Source organism: Saimiri boliviensis, chromosome 3, assembly GCF_048565385.1.
Source record: "Saimiri boliviensis isolate mSaiBol1 chromosome 3, mSaiBol1.pri, whole genome shotgun sequence".
In the NCBI taxonomy this organism is placed as follows: Eukaryota; Metazoa; Chordata; class Mammalia; order Primates; family Cebidae; genus Saimiri; species Saimiri boliviensis.
In genome coordinates, this window is record NC_133451.1 from 16,935,116 (window position 1) to 16,950,623 (window position 15,508).

The 15,508-nt window shown below is 32.3% G+C and overlaps 1 protein-coding gene across 21 annotated transcripts in view; it reads right to left on the reverse strand.

Moving 5' to 3' along the window:
* Positions 1-15,508, reverse strand: part of LCORL (ligand dependent nuclear receptor corepressor like) — a 201,785-nt gene that overhangs the window by 123,156 nt on the left and 63,121 nt on the right. For 16 of the 21 annotated variants that reach the window (XR_012516813.1, XM_010338157.3, XM_074395936.1 and 13 more), the window contains exons 2-4: positions 13,055-13,120; positions 2,177-2,256; positions 1,127-1,256 (exon numbers count right to left, since the gene is read on the reverse strand). Coding sequence is in view for 20 of the 21 variants with exons in the window: in XM_010338157.3 (XP_010336459.2) it covers positions 1,127-1,256; positions 2,177-2,256; positions 13,055-13,120 (276 nt within the window). In the remaining variant the exon portion in view is untranslated. Of the gene's footprint in view, positions 1-1,126; positions 1,257-2,176; positions 2,257-13,054; positions 13,121-15,508 lie in introns of those variants that run through there. The other 5 variants (XM_074395931.1, XM_074395930.1, XM_074395932.1 and 2 more) reach the window with 3 other exon arrangements.

A 15,508-nucleotide genomic window follows, 5' to 3' on the forward strand; every position in this document is an offset into this window, starting at 1 on the left:
TGTACTAAAAATTTTTAAAAAGAATTTGATTTTTAAAGATAATGCAAATTTCTCAATAGTAACACACAGGAAAAGATTGTCCATCCCTTGCTCTTAAAAATAATAGTTCTTAATTTTATGTCTTTAAATTATACAATGACTCTTCTAATAAGACGATTTCCATATTTCAACATATAAAAGAACTTAGAATACTTAAGACTAAACAAAACTCTTATCAAAGGCAAGTACTATTTTAAACATTATTGATTTAAACATGAAAGTTATCAATTCAGTAGAAAAATATCTGGTGACATGTCATTGAAAAAAGGAGTAAAATAGGGTAAACAAGTAGATGATGACAATATGGTAATGTTTTCTCAATCCCAAAGCTGAGAGAGAGGATAATCCCCCAACCTAAACACACACGGTAACTTACTCCAAAGGTCCAGGTGGTAAAAATAAGACACTCTATTACTGTGGGAACAGCCAAGAACAAAACATGACAGGTTCTACATTTCTATAATTCTCCCAAGTAATTAAAGTATAAATGCTAATTCTGCTTGATATGTATGTGTCAAGTAAGGTAACAAGTAAAACAAGAGCTATTTGGTTTGAGTAGTTTAGAGAGACAAGAAGCAAAAAAGAACATAGATTTTTTTTAATGTCTACTAAGAAAATTTAAGCTACCAAACAAATACTGAAATAGCAAGTCAGCAAATATAGTCCAACCAAGCTGATAAGTGATTTAACCATTACATTAAAATGTATAGCTTTGCAACAGAATATTATGTATCTATAACTTATTGAACATTAAACAAATTTTGAAGTGTTCAGAACAGCAATACAATAAGAAAGACCAGAAGCATAAGAAAAAATTTTAAAGCTGCCTATAGTAGACGAGGAAAATGTGAGATAAAGTCAGAGAGATATCTGAAAATAGAATGCTGAACAGGAATGCCTAATACAAGGCTAGTATAATGATTGAGACTCTTACTCTCCCTAAAAATATAAAGGAAAATTAAGAATAAAGAAAGGTAATAAAGAATGAAGTAGAGAGGCTGACACATAAAACACTTTTGTGTAAACAAAATTCAAACATTTTATATCTCTACTGCAAATTTCATATGAGAAAGCATACCAATATTACCTTTCTTTCGAAAGAGTGCATTTAGGTAATTTTCTGCTTGGCATTCAATCTTATCAGTGTTGGACTGGCCCTGAGATGATAGCTCCTCTGTTGGTGTTGACTGTGAAGAATCAAGAGATGGTATACAATCCTAAAAGTACAAGAAAACAACAACATACAAAATCATTTTTTAATTCAAACATGGAATTCCATTTAAAATGACCAAAAAAAAATGCTCTAAATGCTCATTTGTTCTACCCTTTAAATTATATCGAATTAGATAGAGGGAACAAAAAATTCAGAATAAGAGTCAGGAAAAAAGAAGTAGCTATGACAGAGGGTTCAAAATAAACTATTCCTTAGCAAAACTATACTTAAAAAAAAAAAAGAGCATATAAAACATACTGGTAAATAAATTCACTATATTGTCATGCCAGTAATGTAATCCTATGAGAGTTTTAACAACAAAGCAGATGCGTTTACCCACTAATCTGATCAAAATCAGTACAGGTTCTTAAGTTCTCATTTCTTCTCAGCCCTTATCACAACAGTAGAAAAGAAATCAGGATTTCGCACCACACAAAAATATGCTGGTTGCATTGTTTATGCCCTGTATACAGTAGACACTTACATATTTCATCATTTACACAGGAGATAGTTATGATATCCAAAAGACTTCCAGAGTAAGTGAAAGGCTAAAACTAGCACATTATACCCCTACTATTAATTTCTAAGAAATCGGATTGTAGAGTGGTCTCAGACCAAAGTAGGCCTGCAAGCTTACCCCTTTATACCTAAATATAAAATAGACCTGAACTAAACTTCATGAGTCAGAGAACGGTAAGAAGGAAATGTGAAGTAAAAAAAAGATGAGATTTCTAGGATTTTCAGCTGCAAGTTAAGCTAAATGTTAGACTTCTAATGTAAGACTTTAAAATATTTTCGTTTACCAAAATCAAATATTTAAACTTCTACTGTGAGTCACAACTTTTCAAAACAAATTAAAATTTTTAAAAAACTGTGTTACAATTGTGCATTAGCTTAAAGATATTTCATAGCACTAAAACTTACACTGACTGCTTCTCTCTGTAGGTTACAAAATGAACATTTTTCATCCATAGACCAGTCAGTCAGCTCTTCTGGTTCACAGTCTTTAAAAGAGGGAAAAAATTCATTAAATATGCTAACTTTATTAAAAGAAATAAAATTACCACTCTCCACAGCAATGGCTCAAATAATACTAAATTTTTAAAAACTAACTACTAACAGTAAGGGGAGAAGAACTAACTTTAAAATTAAACTCAGGACATCTAGAAATAATAAACAGAAAAGGCTGTAAGGAGAGTAATATGCACTATTATAGGACAAAATAGCAAGAACAATGAGCTGGTTATAAATTAACAATTTTCCAACAATAGGGTTTTAAGTATCATCTAACTTTCTGAAACATTAGACTAATCGTTGTGCTTTAACTTTATTTTTGCTATGAAAGAAATCAGAACAAAGGGAGAGATATGTGGAGGAAATAAATTTTGCACACCAGGAAAGACAGCATAAAATAGAGAAAGAGAAGAAAGCACCAGAAAAGCCCACAGATTTCAGAATACGGAATGATGCCCAAGAAAACAAGTAAAACTCCGTATCTCAAAAGTCAGAACAAATTTTTATCATATTGTTTAAAGGCTTTGTTGTAAGAGTTAGAGTAAAAATTAGGTAAACAAATAAGGTATATTATTTAATTTAAATATGGAATTTTTTTTTCCCAGAAGAATATTCCTTATAATCCAACCTATCTACATAAACTTGGACACAGCAGGGAATAGCAACTAAGATGCAATATAGGGTAATGGAAAAATAAATGGATTTGAAGTCTCTGAAAATGTGGGGTGGAATCCCATTTACTAGCCTTTGCAAGCCACAAAGTTGTTTGAATTACCTCACATGCAAATAAGGATCACATGATCTAACTTATTTATGGATTAAATGAAAAAATGTAAAAATACTTTATAAACTATGAAACACCATAAAAAGGCCAGTTATAAAGAAGATAGAATTACCAGTCATTATTATTTTTTCTTTTTTGTTAATTGTACTTTAGGTTCTGGGGTACATGTGCAGATCATGCAGGGTTGCTGCATAGGTACACACATGGTAATGTGGTTTGCTGCCTCCATATCCCTGTCACTTACATCTGGCATTTTTCCCCATGTTATCCCTCCCCAACATCCCCACCCCTGCACTATCCCTCCCTTGGCCCCTCCAACAGACCCCAGTGTGTGACGCTCTCCTCCCTGTTTCCCTGTGTTCTCATTGTTCAACACCCACCTATGAGTGAGAACATGTGTTTGATTTTCTGTTCTTGTGTCAGTTTGCTGAAAATATCAGTCACTATTTTTTCAATCCTATTATCATTGTGCATGTATTTAATAAGATCAGTTTGCAGAAATATATTTTTTTTCTTGAGAAGGAGTCTCACTCTGTCACCCAGGCTGGAGGGCAATGGTACAATCTTGGCTCACTGCAACTCTGCCTCCTGGGTTCAAGTGATTCTCCTGCCTCAGCCTCCAAAGTAGCTGGGACTACAGGTGCCACCACCATGCCCAACTAGTTTCTTTTGTGTTTTTAGTAGAGTCAGGATTTCACTATGTTGGCCACCTTATACAAAATTTAACTCCAGATGGATTAAACTTTTAAACATAAGACCTAACACCATAAAAACCCTAGAAGAAAACCTAGGCAATACCATTCAGGACACAGGCATAGGCAAGGACTTCACGACTAAAACACCAAAAGCATTGTCAACAAAAGCCAAAATAGACAAATGGGATGTAATTAAACTCCAATGTTTCTGCACAGCAAAAGAAACAATCATGAGAGTGAACCAGCAACCAATAGAATGGGAAAAATTTTCTGCAAGCTACTCATCTGACAAAGGGTTAATATCCAGAATCTACAAAGAACTAAAACAGATTTACAAGAAAACAAACAAACAAACCTATTCAAATGTGGGCAAAGGATATGAAGACACTTTTCAAAAGAAGACATATATGAGGCCAACAAACACATGAAAAAATGCTCATCATCACTGGTCATTAGAGAAATGCAAATCAAAACCACACTGAGATACCATCTCACAACAGTTAGAATGGCAATCATTAAAAAATCTGGAGACAACAGATGCTGGAGAGGATGTGGAGAAATAGAATGCTTTTACACTATTGGTGGGAGTGTAAATTAGTTCAACCATTGTGGAAGACAGTGTGGTGATTCCTCAAGGATCTAGAAACAGAAGTACCATTTGACCCAGCAATTCCATTACTGGGTATATATACAAAGGATTATCAATCATTCTATTATAAAGACACATGCACACATATGTTCACTGTGGCACTGTTTACAATAGCAAAGACCTAGAACACCCCCAAATGCCCATCAATGAGAGACCAGATAAAGAAAATGTGGCACATATACACTATGGAATATGATGCAGCCATAAAAAAGGATGAGTTCATGTCCTTTGTAGGGACATGGATGAATCTGAAAACCATCATTCTCAGTAAACTGACACAAGAACAGAAAAACAAACACCGCATGTTCTCATTCACAGCTGGGTGTTGAACAATGAGAACACACAGATACAGGGAGGGGAACATCACATACTGGGGTCTGTTGGGGGTGAGGGGCAAGGGAAGGGATACCAGGGGGTCGGGAGGTTAAGGAGGGATAACATTGGGAGAAATGACAGATGTAGGTAACAGGGGGATGAAGGCGAAAAACCACCATCACATGTGTGTCTATGCAACAATCTTGCAAGATCTGCACATGTACTCCAGAACTTAAACTATAATGGAAAAAACCAAAAATTTTAATTAAGAAAACTGGTCACTTTCTGTAATGACCTGAAAAACCAGAAAGTGTGAACAATCTGTACAATTAAAAACCCATCTCCTATAGAACTGTAGCTATGTAGGCTTATGCTGGTTTCAAACCTCCCCCCCTCACTAGGACAGAATCACCATACAACATAAGAGGAACTTGGGACCTAACGCTTACTCGAATATGTTATTCCCCACTCACAGCCTGCAGTCCAGCTGAACCAGATCACCCATAAGCGTGCAAAAGATTTTGGAGTTGTTTGTTTTGGAAATATTGTGCTAAAAATATGATTCATATGCCAAGCATAACATAATTTTGATAGGTCAAGGAAATCTTACTGCCTTTTCTTTTTTAACCAGTGCCTTATTAAATAATTTTTGGAAAATAGCTTATAGACTTGGGGAAGGGATATTTTTGAAAAATAGCTGTTAAGGTTTCACAAAGTTTCAGTGATAAATATGCTGAATCAAGGGCCAACAATTTTAGATTGATTAGGACAATTGCCAATTGTAAGATAGTATCAAGGCATGCTGAGATTGTCACTCATTTGTTACTTTAGGAGTTCTTCAAGAAAAATGTTAATTACAACAAATGCCTACACAGTCAAATAAATGGCATTCAATAATCAATTGAATATAAAGACCATTAAATTTTTCTGAGTTCAAAATGTATGACTTTACTTATAATTACTCTTTCTATATTACTTTTGATTTTGAAACCAAACAAATGATGTTTGGTGGGATAAATTTTTGCATACGGGAAAATAGCTTTTGAAAAATGAACTCTAGGCCAGATTTCTACTCTTCCCAAGTTATGTTTCATGTCATTAAAAATTAAATAAATGATGAAAAACATTCATTCGATCTCAAACAAAATCTGACAATGAATAAGATATTCATCTCTAAAAGACATTATCACTGTTTTTGAAACTTTAATGCATAAACTAAAGGTTAAATTATGTATCTTAGAGAAATAGCTTTATTAGTAATAGGCAATGTCATAACAAAAACTAACAATAAATGAATGGTAAAGATCAACCTTTCCACCATGGCTATATACTCTTATAGTTAAAATCTAGCTTGAATCATTTTATCTAATTCAGAGTTTGACATCAGAGACCACTGGTACTGAACCATGGGCTTTCCTACATACTTATGTGGCCTCAGTCAGGCAAGTTAACTTCTTTGGGTTTCAGATTCTTTGTTTGAAAAAGAGAATAATAATTCATGTTAAGGCTGTAGTAAAAACTAAAGCATGTGTTAAACATCCTCAATAGATGTTATTTTCATTTTCTTCTAAATAATCTCATTACTAATAATTTGAGTGTTTTTATGCTTTTTGTACCCTTTATACATAGGCTATAAATTTAATGACAAAGTTCAGTGAAAAATGAAAATGAAGAATACTGAGACAGATTTTTCATGAAAATCATGAAACAGGTTATAACTGTGTTGGTTTGAGGGAAAGATAGTGATCAGTAGGCAATACAACTAAAAAATAATTTTTCATTATGAAAATACATATTAACTATATTGAAAAGTACAAAGGAGAAAAGAAAAATTATTCATAATCCCATCATCCAAAGACAATGATTAACATTTTGCTATAGATCCTTCTAGTTTATATTTTATGCCATTTAAAAAACTAGGATCAGCTGGTTCTGTGGGGACAAAAAAAATCAGTAAAATTAATAAACCTCTAGCCATGCCTGGCTAGCCACTCAAGAAAAAAAAGGAAACACAAATTTTTGATATTGGAAATGAAAGACTGGCTATCACACTGATCCTATGGACATTAAAAGGATAATAAAGAAATATTACGAACAACATCATGCTCACAAATAACTTTAAATGGACCAATTCCTCAGAAGACATAATCTACTTACACAAGGTAAGATAGATAACCTCAACAGCCCTATATCTATTAAAGAAATTAATAATTAAAAACCTTCTGGAACATAAATCACCAACTTGGATGATTTCTATACCATCTGTCTCTAAAAACAGCAGCAGGGCAAACATTTCTTCACTTAATTCTACAAATCCATCATTCCCCAAATATCAAAATCTGTCTGAATAGACACATTACCCAGAAGATATATAGTGGCAACTAAGCCTATGAAAAGATGCTGAATATCATGTTATTAGGGAACTGCAAATTAAGGCAATGAAATATCACTATATACCAGTTAGAATGGTTAAAATCCATAACACTGACATCAAATACTGGTGAGGATATAGAGCAACAGGAACTTTCATTCACTGCTGGTGGGAACGCAAAATGGTACAGCCACCATTGAAGACAACCTTACAGTTTCTTGCAAAACTAAACATAGTCCATCAGTGAAGCTCCCAAATGTTTACCCAAATGAGTTGAAAAATTTTGTTCACAAAGAAATTTGCCTGTGTTTATAGCAGCCTTATTCCTAATAGTCAAATATTGAAAGTGAGCAAGATGTGTTTCAATAGGTGAATGAATAAGCAAACTGCGGGGTACATCTATACAAGGCAGTATTATTCAGCAAGAGATAAAAAGTAATAAAAGGCCCTTAAATGCACATTTCTAAGTGAAAGAAGCAAATCATTAACAGCTACATACTGTATGATTTCAACTATATGACATTCTAAAAGACAAAACTTCAGAGACCATAACAAGATTAGTATTTGCCACAGGTTGGGGGAAATGGGAGGTATGACCAGGTAGTTTATAAGATATTTTTCAGCAGTGATTTGTACATCTGATACTATAATGATGGATAAATGACACTATACATTTGGCAAAACCCATAAAACTGCATAACACACACAGGGTGACCCAATGTATGTAAACAATGGAATTTTGCTAATAATAATGTATCAGCCTGGTGCAGTGGCTCATGCCTGTAATCCCAGCACTTTGGGAGGCCAAGGCAGGTGGGTTACCAGGCCAGAAGTTCAAGACCAGCCTGGCCAAGATGGTGAAACACTGTCTCTACTAATAATACAAAAGAATTAGCTGGGCGTGGTGGCACATGCCTGTAATCCCAGCAACTCAGGATGCTGAGGCAAAGAATTGGTTGAACCAGGAGGCAGGGGTTGCAGTGAGCCAAGACTGCACTATGCACTCCAGCCTGGGTGACAGAGTGAGACTCCATCTTAAAATAAATAAATAAATAAAAAATACTGTATCAATTGGTTCAACAAAATGTGCTAATATACAGGGACCTGAGGGCAGAAGAAGAGTACATAGAAACTCTCTGTACTTCCTACTTATTTTTTACTGTAAATTTAAAACTGCTCTAAAATTTCTTAGTTTAAAAAATTAAAATCACATTATACCTTTATGCTTATTTACTACAAATATTTCCCATACTCTAAGTAATTTTTGGTTAAGTATAGTCCTTCAAAAAGATGCACTACAATTTATTTAACCAAATCCTATTACTGAATATGTAGCCTGTTTCTCCAGTCTTTGTATTACAAGCATGATGATGAATATACTCAGGTAAGACTTTACTTCAGATAAGTATGTTCAAATATCAGGTTGGTGCAAAGGTAACTGAGTTTTTTGCCTTTATTTTTAATTGCCATTGTCTTTTTTTTTTTTTTTTTTTTTTTTGAGCCATAATTCCGCTCTGTCACCCAGGCTGGAGTGCAGTGGCACATTCTTGGCTCACTGCAACCTCTGCCTCCCAGGTTCACATGATTTGTCATAACTAAAAAGAATTCAGGGTAATATAGAAGAATCCTTTGCTACCCAATTTATTTGTTTCCTAAGTTGAGAACAGTGAGTAACAGCGACTCAGATGTCCAATAGTTTATCTAAAACCATGTACTTATCTGTGTGATTCCCACATGCGTATTTTCATAACGAGAAATACACTTGCAGCCTTAGCATCTAAATAGGAAACCGTTTTTAATAACGGTAACAACAAAGAAAGCATAGTTATTTAGAAGAGGATGGGAAAAAGGCTTCAGATGTCTATAATTAATAGCTTTTACATGCGTTTTTAAGAGGCTCTACATTTTGGCAGGACTTTGACGGCAAAGCCCAATGTATGGCTGTCTACCTCATTGCAAATACACATTTATTACTATAATTAGTATTATTACTCTCTACTCATCAACTTTGATTAGAAACTTTTTAAAGGCAAAAAGCAATAAAAAAGAGGAAGAACTTGCTAAGGCATCTGAAGAAACAAAGTGAAAATATTGCCAGTAAAAAGCCAATGAAGCAATTACATGTCTAGGTGTGAGAAAAAGACTGCCTGAGATTCAAAGTTTAGTTTTATAATCCCTCCCCCTCTCACCCAGAAAAACACAAAAGAGGATAGCAAGTACAGGTTTTGTTTGAATAAGAATAGAATGAGATATACAGTAATGGGATAGAGTTAATTAAATTAATTATAATACTTCCACAACAAAATCCTGTGCAGCCATTAAAAATGGTAATCCATAATCTGTCACAGGAGTAGACAAAAAAAGTGATAATTTAGAATTTATATACCTAAATAATATGCTAGTGAACATACTAGGCACAAAAAGCATATATACCGTGTATATCATACATATGATTTTAATAAAAGAATAAATGCACACAAACATGTATTTTACATTTATACAAAAATATTAGTAGAGATTATCTGTGGGTAGTGGGATTGGGATAATTTTTTCTTTCTTATCTGTTTTCTAATTCTTAAAAATAAACATGTTACTTGTATATTAAAAAAAAAAGTATAAAAATAAACTACGGAATTTATTTCCTTAGAAAATTCAGCCCTTCATGTAACAAACAATGAATTTCTGAAGAAACATAAATACTTATGTACATGTACATACATAACTATATAAACAAATACATGAAAGTGGAGGAAGTAAGAGGGTACGGCTCACAAATTGCAGCCTGGGTTACCAGAAGGCAGTATAATACTGACTTGGAATATAAATATGGAAGGACAGCAGGTAAGAAAAGAAGGCTGAAGAAACATCAAGCATGGGTTAAATTCTTGATTCCTCAGATTTCTCCTTTTCTCATTCGTAAACTCAGCAGACAAACTGGTTAAACTAAAATTAGCATTGGTTGAATATTTCAGATAAAAATATTTAATTAAGTATAAAACTATGTTAAAATAAGAAATGATTAAAATTAAGAGATTTCAGAAAAAAAGCTCTCTTAAGCCATAAGAATAATAAAACACTGGAATGGGTACATTTTGGAGTCTCCATCCTTAAAGTCTACATGGCTATCATTCCAACTGACTGAAAACATATTGTTGGGATATCTTTCATATATGCCTTCAGCTTTGTGATTCAAAACTGAATTACCTGCTCAACATTAATAAAGATGAGCAGAATGATGACTTCTTGCATCATCACCACTATCACTTCCTCAACTTAAAACAAGTATTTATATAAAACAAAGAAAGATCCTTAGCGATATTTTATGTCTCAGTACAATGGAAGGTACCACAGTATGGTGGAAGGTAACAGCACATAAAACTACCAGATACAAGATCCAGAAATCGCTCAATCAAAAATCAAAGTAGAAACTCTACACCAACACTATCCATTTTGTAAATGAACTGTACTATAAAATTTCAGATATATCTACAAAAATGTTCTCTCCTTGTGCTCTACAAAATAGCAGGCTATAAAACAGCTAACATGTGGTATTGCACTTATATCACAGATCAAAATCTTCCAACAGTATCTTCCAACAGTATCTGAGCTAGAGCCTTTGGAAGAGGAAGCAACAACAAATAACCAACAGTATAATGTATATAATGTAAAATATAAAACTGTAAATGCACAAGGTAGTATTTCTTGAAGTGGCAATCTGAGTTCCAAGCTGCCTGCATTATGAGCAACAGAAGGTAACAGCTGCAAACCTATAACCTATATTGCCAGAGAGCACCCAGGAGCCCAAGGGCTTCGATGAGCTTTTAAAACACTGTTGACAACTGCCTAGCTGCTAGGAATACAAAGTTTAATACCATGTCCTTATCGTCAAGGTTTGAAAACCTCAAAGGCCTTAACACTATTGCAATACATTTAAGATAATCTACAAGTTCTTTAAAAACCTGAGAGACTGAAAACTTGCTATGTTCCTATATTATTGCAAGACCCCATTCCCATCCCAAGGACAGTTTAAGAAAACACAGGTTATATGTGAAAGAAAGTGTTTATACATTTGAGAACCCAAATGAAATTATATTTCCTTTATGGTTCTGTAATTTATAAAATTGGATAAAGTTGACCTGATATTCCATATTATTATTACACATACGGTACGGTCAAATCACTGAAAAAGCTAATCGTTGGTAAAAACAGATAATGCTCTTAATTTAGTTAGCCATAGACCTCACTTTCCAATATTGGTAAGAGTTTCAGTAAGAAAAATACAAAGTGTGCTTTTTAAAAGTTGCATAATATTCACATTTAAAAAATACACAATACATGTTTGATTTTAGAAAAAGCCACACATATAAAAGGAAAGCAAAACTATTCATAATCCATACTTCAAATATAAATACCACGAACATTTTAGTCTTTTCTTTCTAGTCCATTTACAACGAAAAGATATGTACTTTTCTTTTTGTTGTTTCTTTTTACAAAACTAGGATGAGTCAAAATACAGTATATATACACTGTACTTGCTTTTCTTCAGGCTAACAATTCTTCCTCGTCATTAATAAACTCAACAACATAACTGTTTAATACCTGCATATATTCCAATTATAAATATGAAACTATTAAATAGTCCCTTACTTTTAATACACAATAGTAAAAAACAAAAAAAACTAGAAACAACTTAAATGAACTATAACGAGCAACTTTATATAGAATACATCTGGTTATTTTCTTGTGATACCTAAAAGTAAAAATACAGTGTAGGTATGCATTACTTTTTCAGCTCTGAATATTTATTGATAAAACTTTCTTTTATAAAGGTTATACTAGTAATACATAGGAGTTCAAAATTGTATTAATACACAAAAGTCCTTTTTCCCAACCATACTTTAAAAACATTAGATTTTATCATTAAAAATAAATTACTGTAAATCTGATAGTAAACTTGTTCTTGGCCTAAATTGTATAAAATATAATGGTAATCATAAAAAAATTTTATAAGCATGATGTTAACACTTTGGGAACACAATCTAAACCTAAAATAATAAGTTGTACTCAATATTTAAAATTTATATTAAGAAATGCCTGTATGTTACTGCTTAGTAATATCCCTTGAATTAATAGTTGAAAAGAAAAATCAAAGCAAATCACACTTCATAAGAAATGTATTCACGTTAAGTTAAAAAAAAATTTTTTAATTGATCAATATCAGCATCATTACTACCAGTATCACTACTAAGAACACTTCTCCCTTGAACTATAGCAACAAAGGCTCTACTTATTTTTGAAAACTATGCCAGTGAAGAACCAAGTTTATAGATTAGAAATATGTTCACCTTACAGATTTAAGTGACTGCCAAACTCAGTAAAAGCTAGAAGAAATTAATCTCCTGACTTCCACTCAATATTCTTCTATATAAACTCTCTCATTTAAAAAATGTTTTACAACTCTAGCTCTTCAGGTAGAAAGAGATGTCCTGACAAAAACAAATAAAAGGAAGTCAATATATTAGTTCACTTAGCCATAGTTTATTCCTTCCCAATAATCGTGTTTCACTAAGACAAATATTTAAAAAACCAACGAAAGTAAAAATTTGGGTGATAACTTTTTAGAAGACAATTATTCAATTGAACATTTACTTAAATTGAATAAATTATTCAATTAAAGTTTAATAATTTGATTAAGCAATTAATTAACATTTAATTGGTTTATTTCAAACTTATTTAAGAATAGGTTAGGGCATGGAATTTATAAAACAACAAAAGTTAAATTACATCACTGACCCCAAAACAAGCTTCATTTTCTATTTTGATTTAGTGTACAAAATTTTGGAAAACTATGACATGTAACACAAATATTTGGATCATAATTCATATTTAATATAAAGTTAGTATAGAACAACAATTTTTCATTTGTTAAATAGGGTGGGAAGTGAACACTTTTAAATAAAATTTTAAAAATTACCTTCAAATAAACTGAGGTCTCTTCGTAGCCGTGGTCCATAAAGCCCTTCTAAAATACTCTCAAAACCTGTGTTTTTAAAGAGAGAAAAGTGTATTAACTACTAGAAAAGTTTTATTATATAATAATTTAAAGCAATAAATTCTGTATCAATCAGCAAATTAATTTAACATATGCTTTTCCTCCAGCTGAATTAAGCTGAACTATGCAATATACAACACAACAGTCACACAATGACTACCAGAAATTACATGAATGTAAAGAAATTAAAATATCAAAATGTAAATATTCATTACTAAAACAACAACTTTATCATTTAGAACTATTTCTGGGTAAAATATTATGGGTAGATTTCGTATGTAATTATCTTGTAGAGAGAGGAAAAATAATGAGAAGACATGTATTATAATTGTTTATATTTGTTTTAAAAAAGTAAACTTAAAAAAATAGAATCTTTAACCTTCATTACAAGAATGAGTGAGTGTCAATAGGGAGAAATCTTTCTGTTAAACCTATGATGTAGAAAATTTAAACTTACTTGTAAAAATTAAAACACAACAATTCGGTCATTGCTATGGACTGCCCTAAATTTCAGGTAAAAAAAAAAAATTACTGAAAAATCTTATCAAGTTAACAAAACCCCAGTTCACTAATTTCCCATGTATTTCACTTTCTGGACATATTAGTTTTAAGATTTTACAATTTCTACTTTGAAGTCTGTAACATATTTAATTTTAAGCAACAATCAACTACAGACATCCAAAGAAAAATACGATCCTGATGGCAAAATAATTGAGAAGCCAAGAAAAGGAACTAATGTAAGCCGTGTGTGGATTTGGGAGGAAAAAATTAAACATGGCATAACAGACCCTAAAAATCAAAGAAAAAGTAGATTTTCCCAGTGGCATTCCTAAATTGTAAAATACTAGTAATACTTCTACAGAAATATTTCATAAGTATACTTTTGAAAAACATTAATATCTCCAAAATCAAGACTCATCTTAGAATCTACTGCCATAATAAAAAGGTAGCCACCGTTTTTCATTTAATAAAACACAAACTATTGATGCATCTTACAACTAATAATGCCTTAGATTTCACAAAGTAAGGTAGCTATCATGGTACTTGGTAAGTATGCAATGAACAAAATCTTTTGAGAAATGACCGTACTAGTTCCCTTGAGTGGAAATTTCCAGGTAAAAAACTGAATGATCTACCTACTGCCAGAGCAAGCTCTCAAAAATGCTATAAAAAAACTTTCATATTGGGTAGAGACTCAGACAGATTAAGCCTAAACTCTTCTACAGAGGGTTATTCTATTTTACAGTAGAAGACACTCTATTTTTCTGTAATTAACATGCTTCAAAAATATTACCCCCGCTGTGAGCATCTATTGCTGATAACACAGTTCCTAAGACTCTGATTAAAAGTGTATTAGTTGGTCTCATTACAGTCTTCATGTCACTACCTCTCTTCTCCACTTTCTGTCTCTTTAGCTTTCCTTAATGCATTTTGGTCAATTTCTTCTACTATATATTCCACTTCATGAAATTCTTGGGGTTCAATTTGCTGACTAAGACATCTTTTTGTCTAATAATGTCAACTTTATTGAGGTACAATTTTCATATAACACAAGGTATCCATTTTAAAAATAAAGTTCAGTAACTTTTGAAAATACATACTTTCATTTTGCCAAAAACACAACCAAGACAGACACTATTTCCATCAACTCAAATGGTACCCTTGTGCCCTTCTGAGTGCCTGGAATATCCCAAAGCCCATCCCAAAGCAACTTTTCTCCTGTAATGTCTTTATTTGGTTTTGGTAACAGGGTAATGCTGGCCTCATAAAGCAAACTGGGAAATGATCCAATCTTCTCCAATTTTTGAGTTTGTGTATTAAAATATTCATTAATCAGACTTGGAGCTCTCTTTGTGGTAAAATTTTAATCATAAGTCAAGTTTTTAAAAATCAGTAAAAAACTATTCCGGTTATCTATTTCTTATTAATTCAGTTTTGGTCATTTGTATAAATTATAGCACTTACTGGCAAAAAGTTATTCAAAAGATTATCTTAATATCTTTTTAATATTTTAAGAATCTGTAGCCATGTCCCTCTTTCATTCCTGGTATCAGTTTAAGTACTGTCTCTCCTTTTTCTAAATTTTAAAATTTCTAAATTACTAAAAATTGAGTGATTTTATTGATCTTTTTTACAAAAGATCAACTTTTGGTTTCAATTATTTTATTTCTTGATCACTCAGTTTCCATGGTTTTTTATTTCTGCCCTTTCTTCTTTACATCCTTCTAATTACTTTTTATTTTCACTCAAACTTATTTTTGTAAGTTTTTTAGGTGGAAGCCTAATCACTGACTTGAGACCTTTGCTCTTTTCCAACAAAAGCATTTAAAGCTATAAATTTCCCTCTATTCACTACATTAGTTCTATCCCATAAAC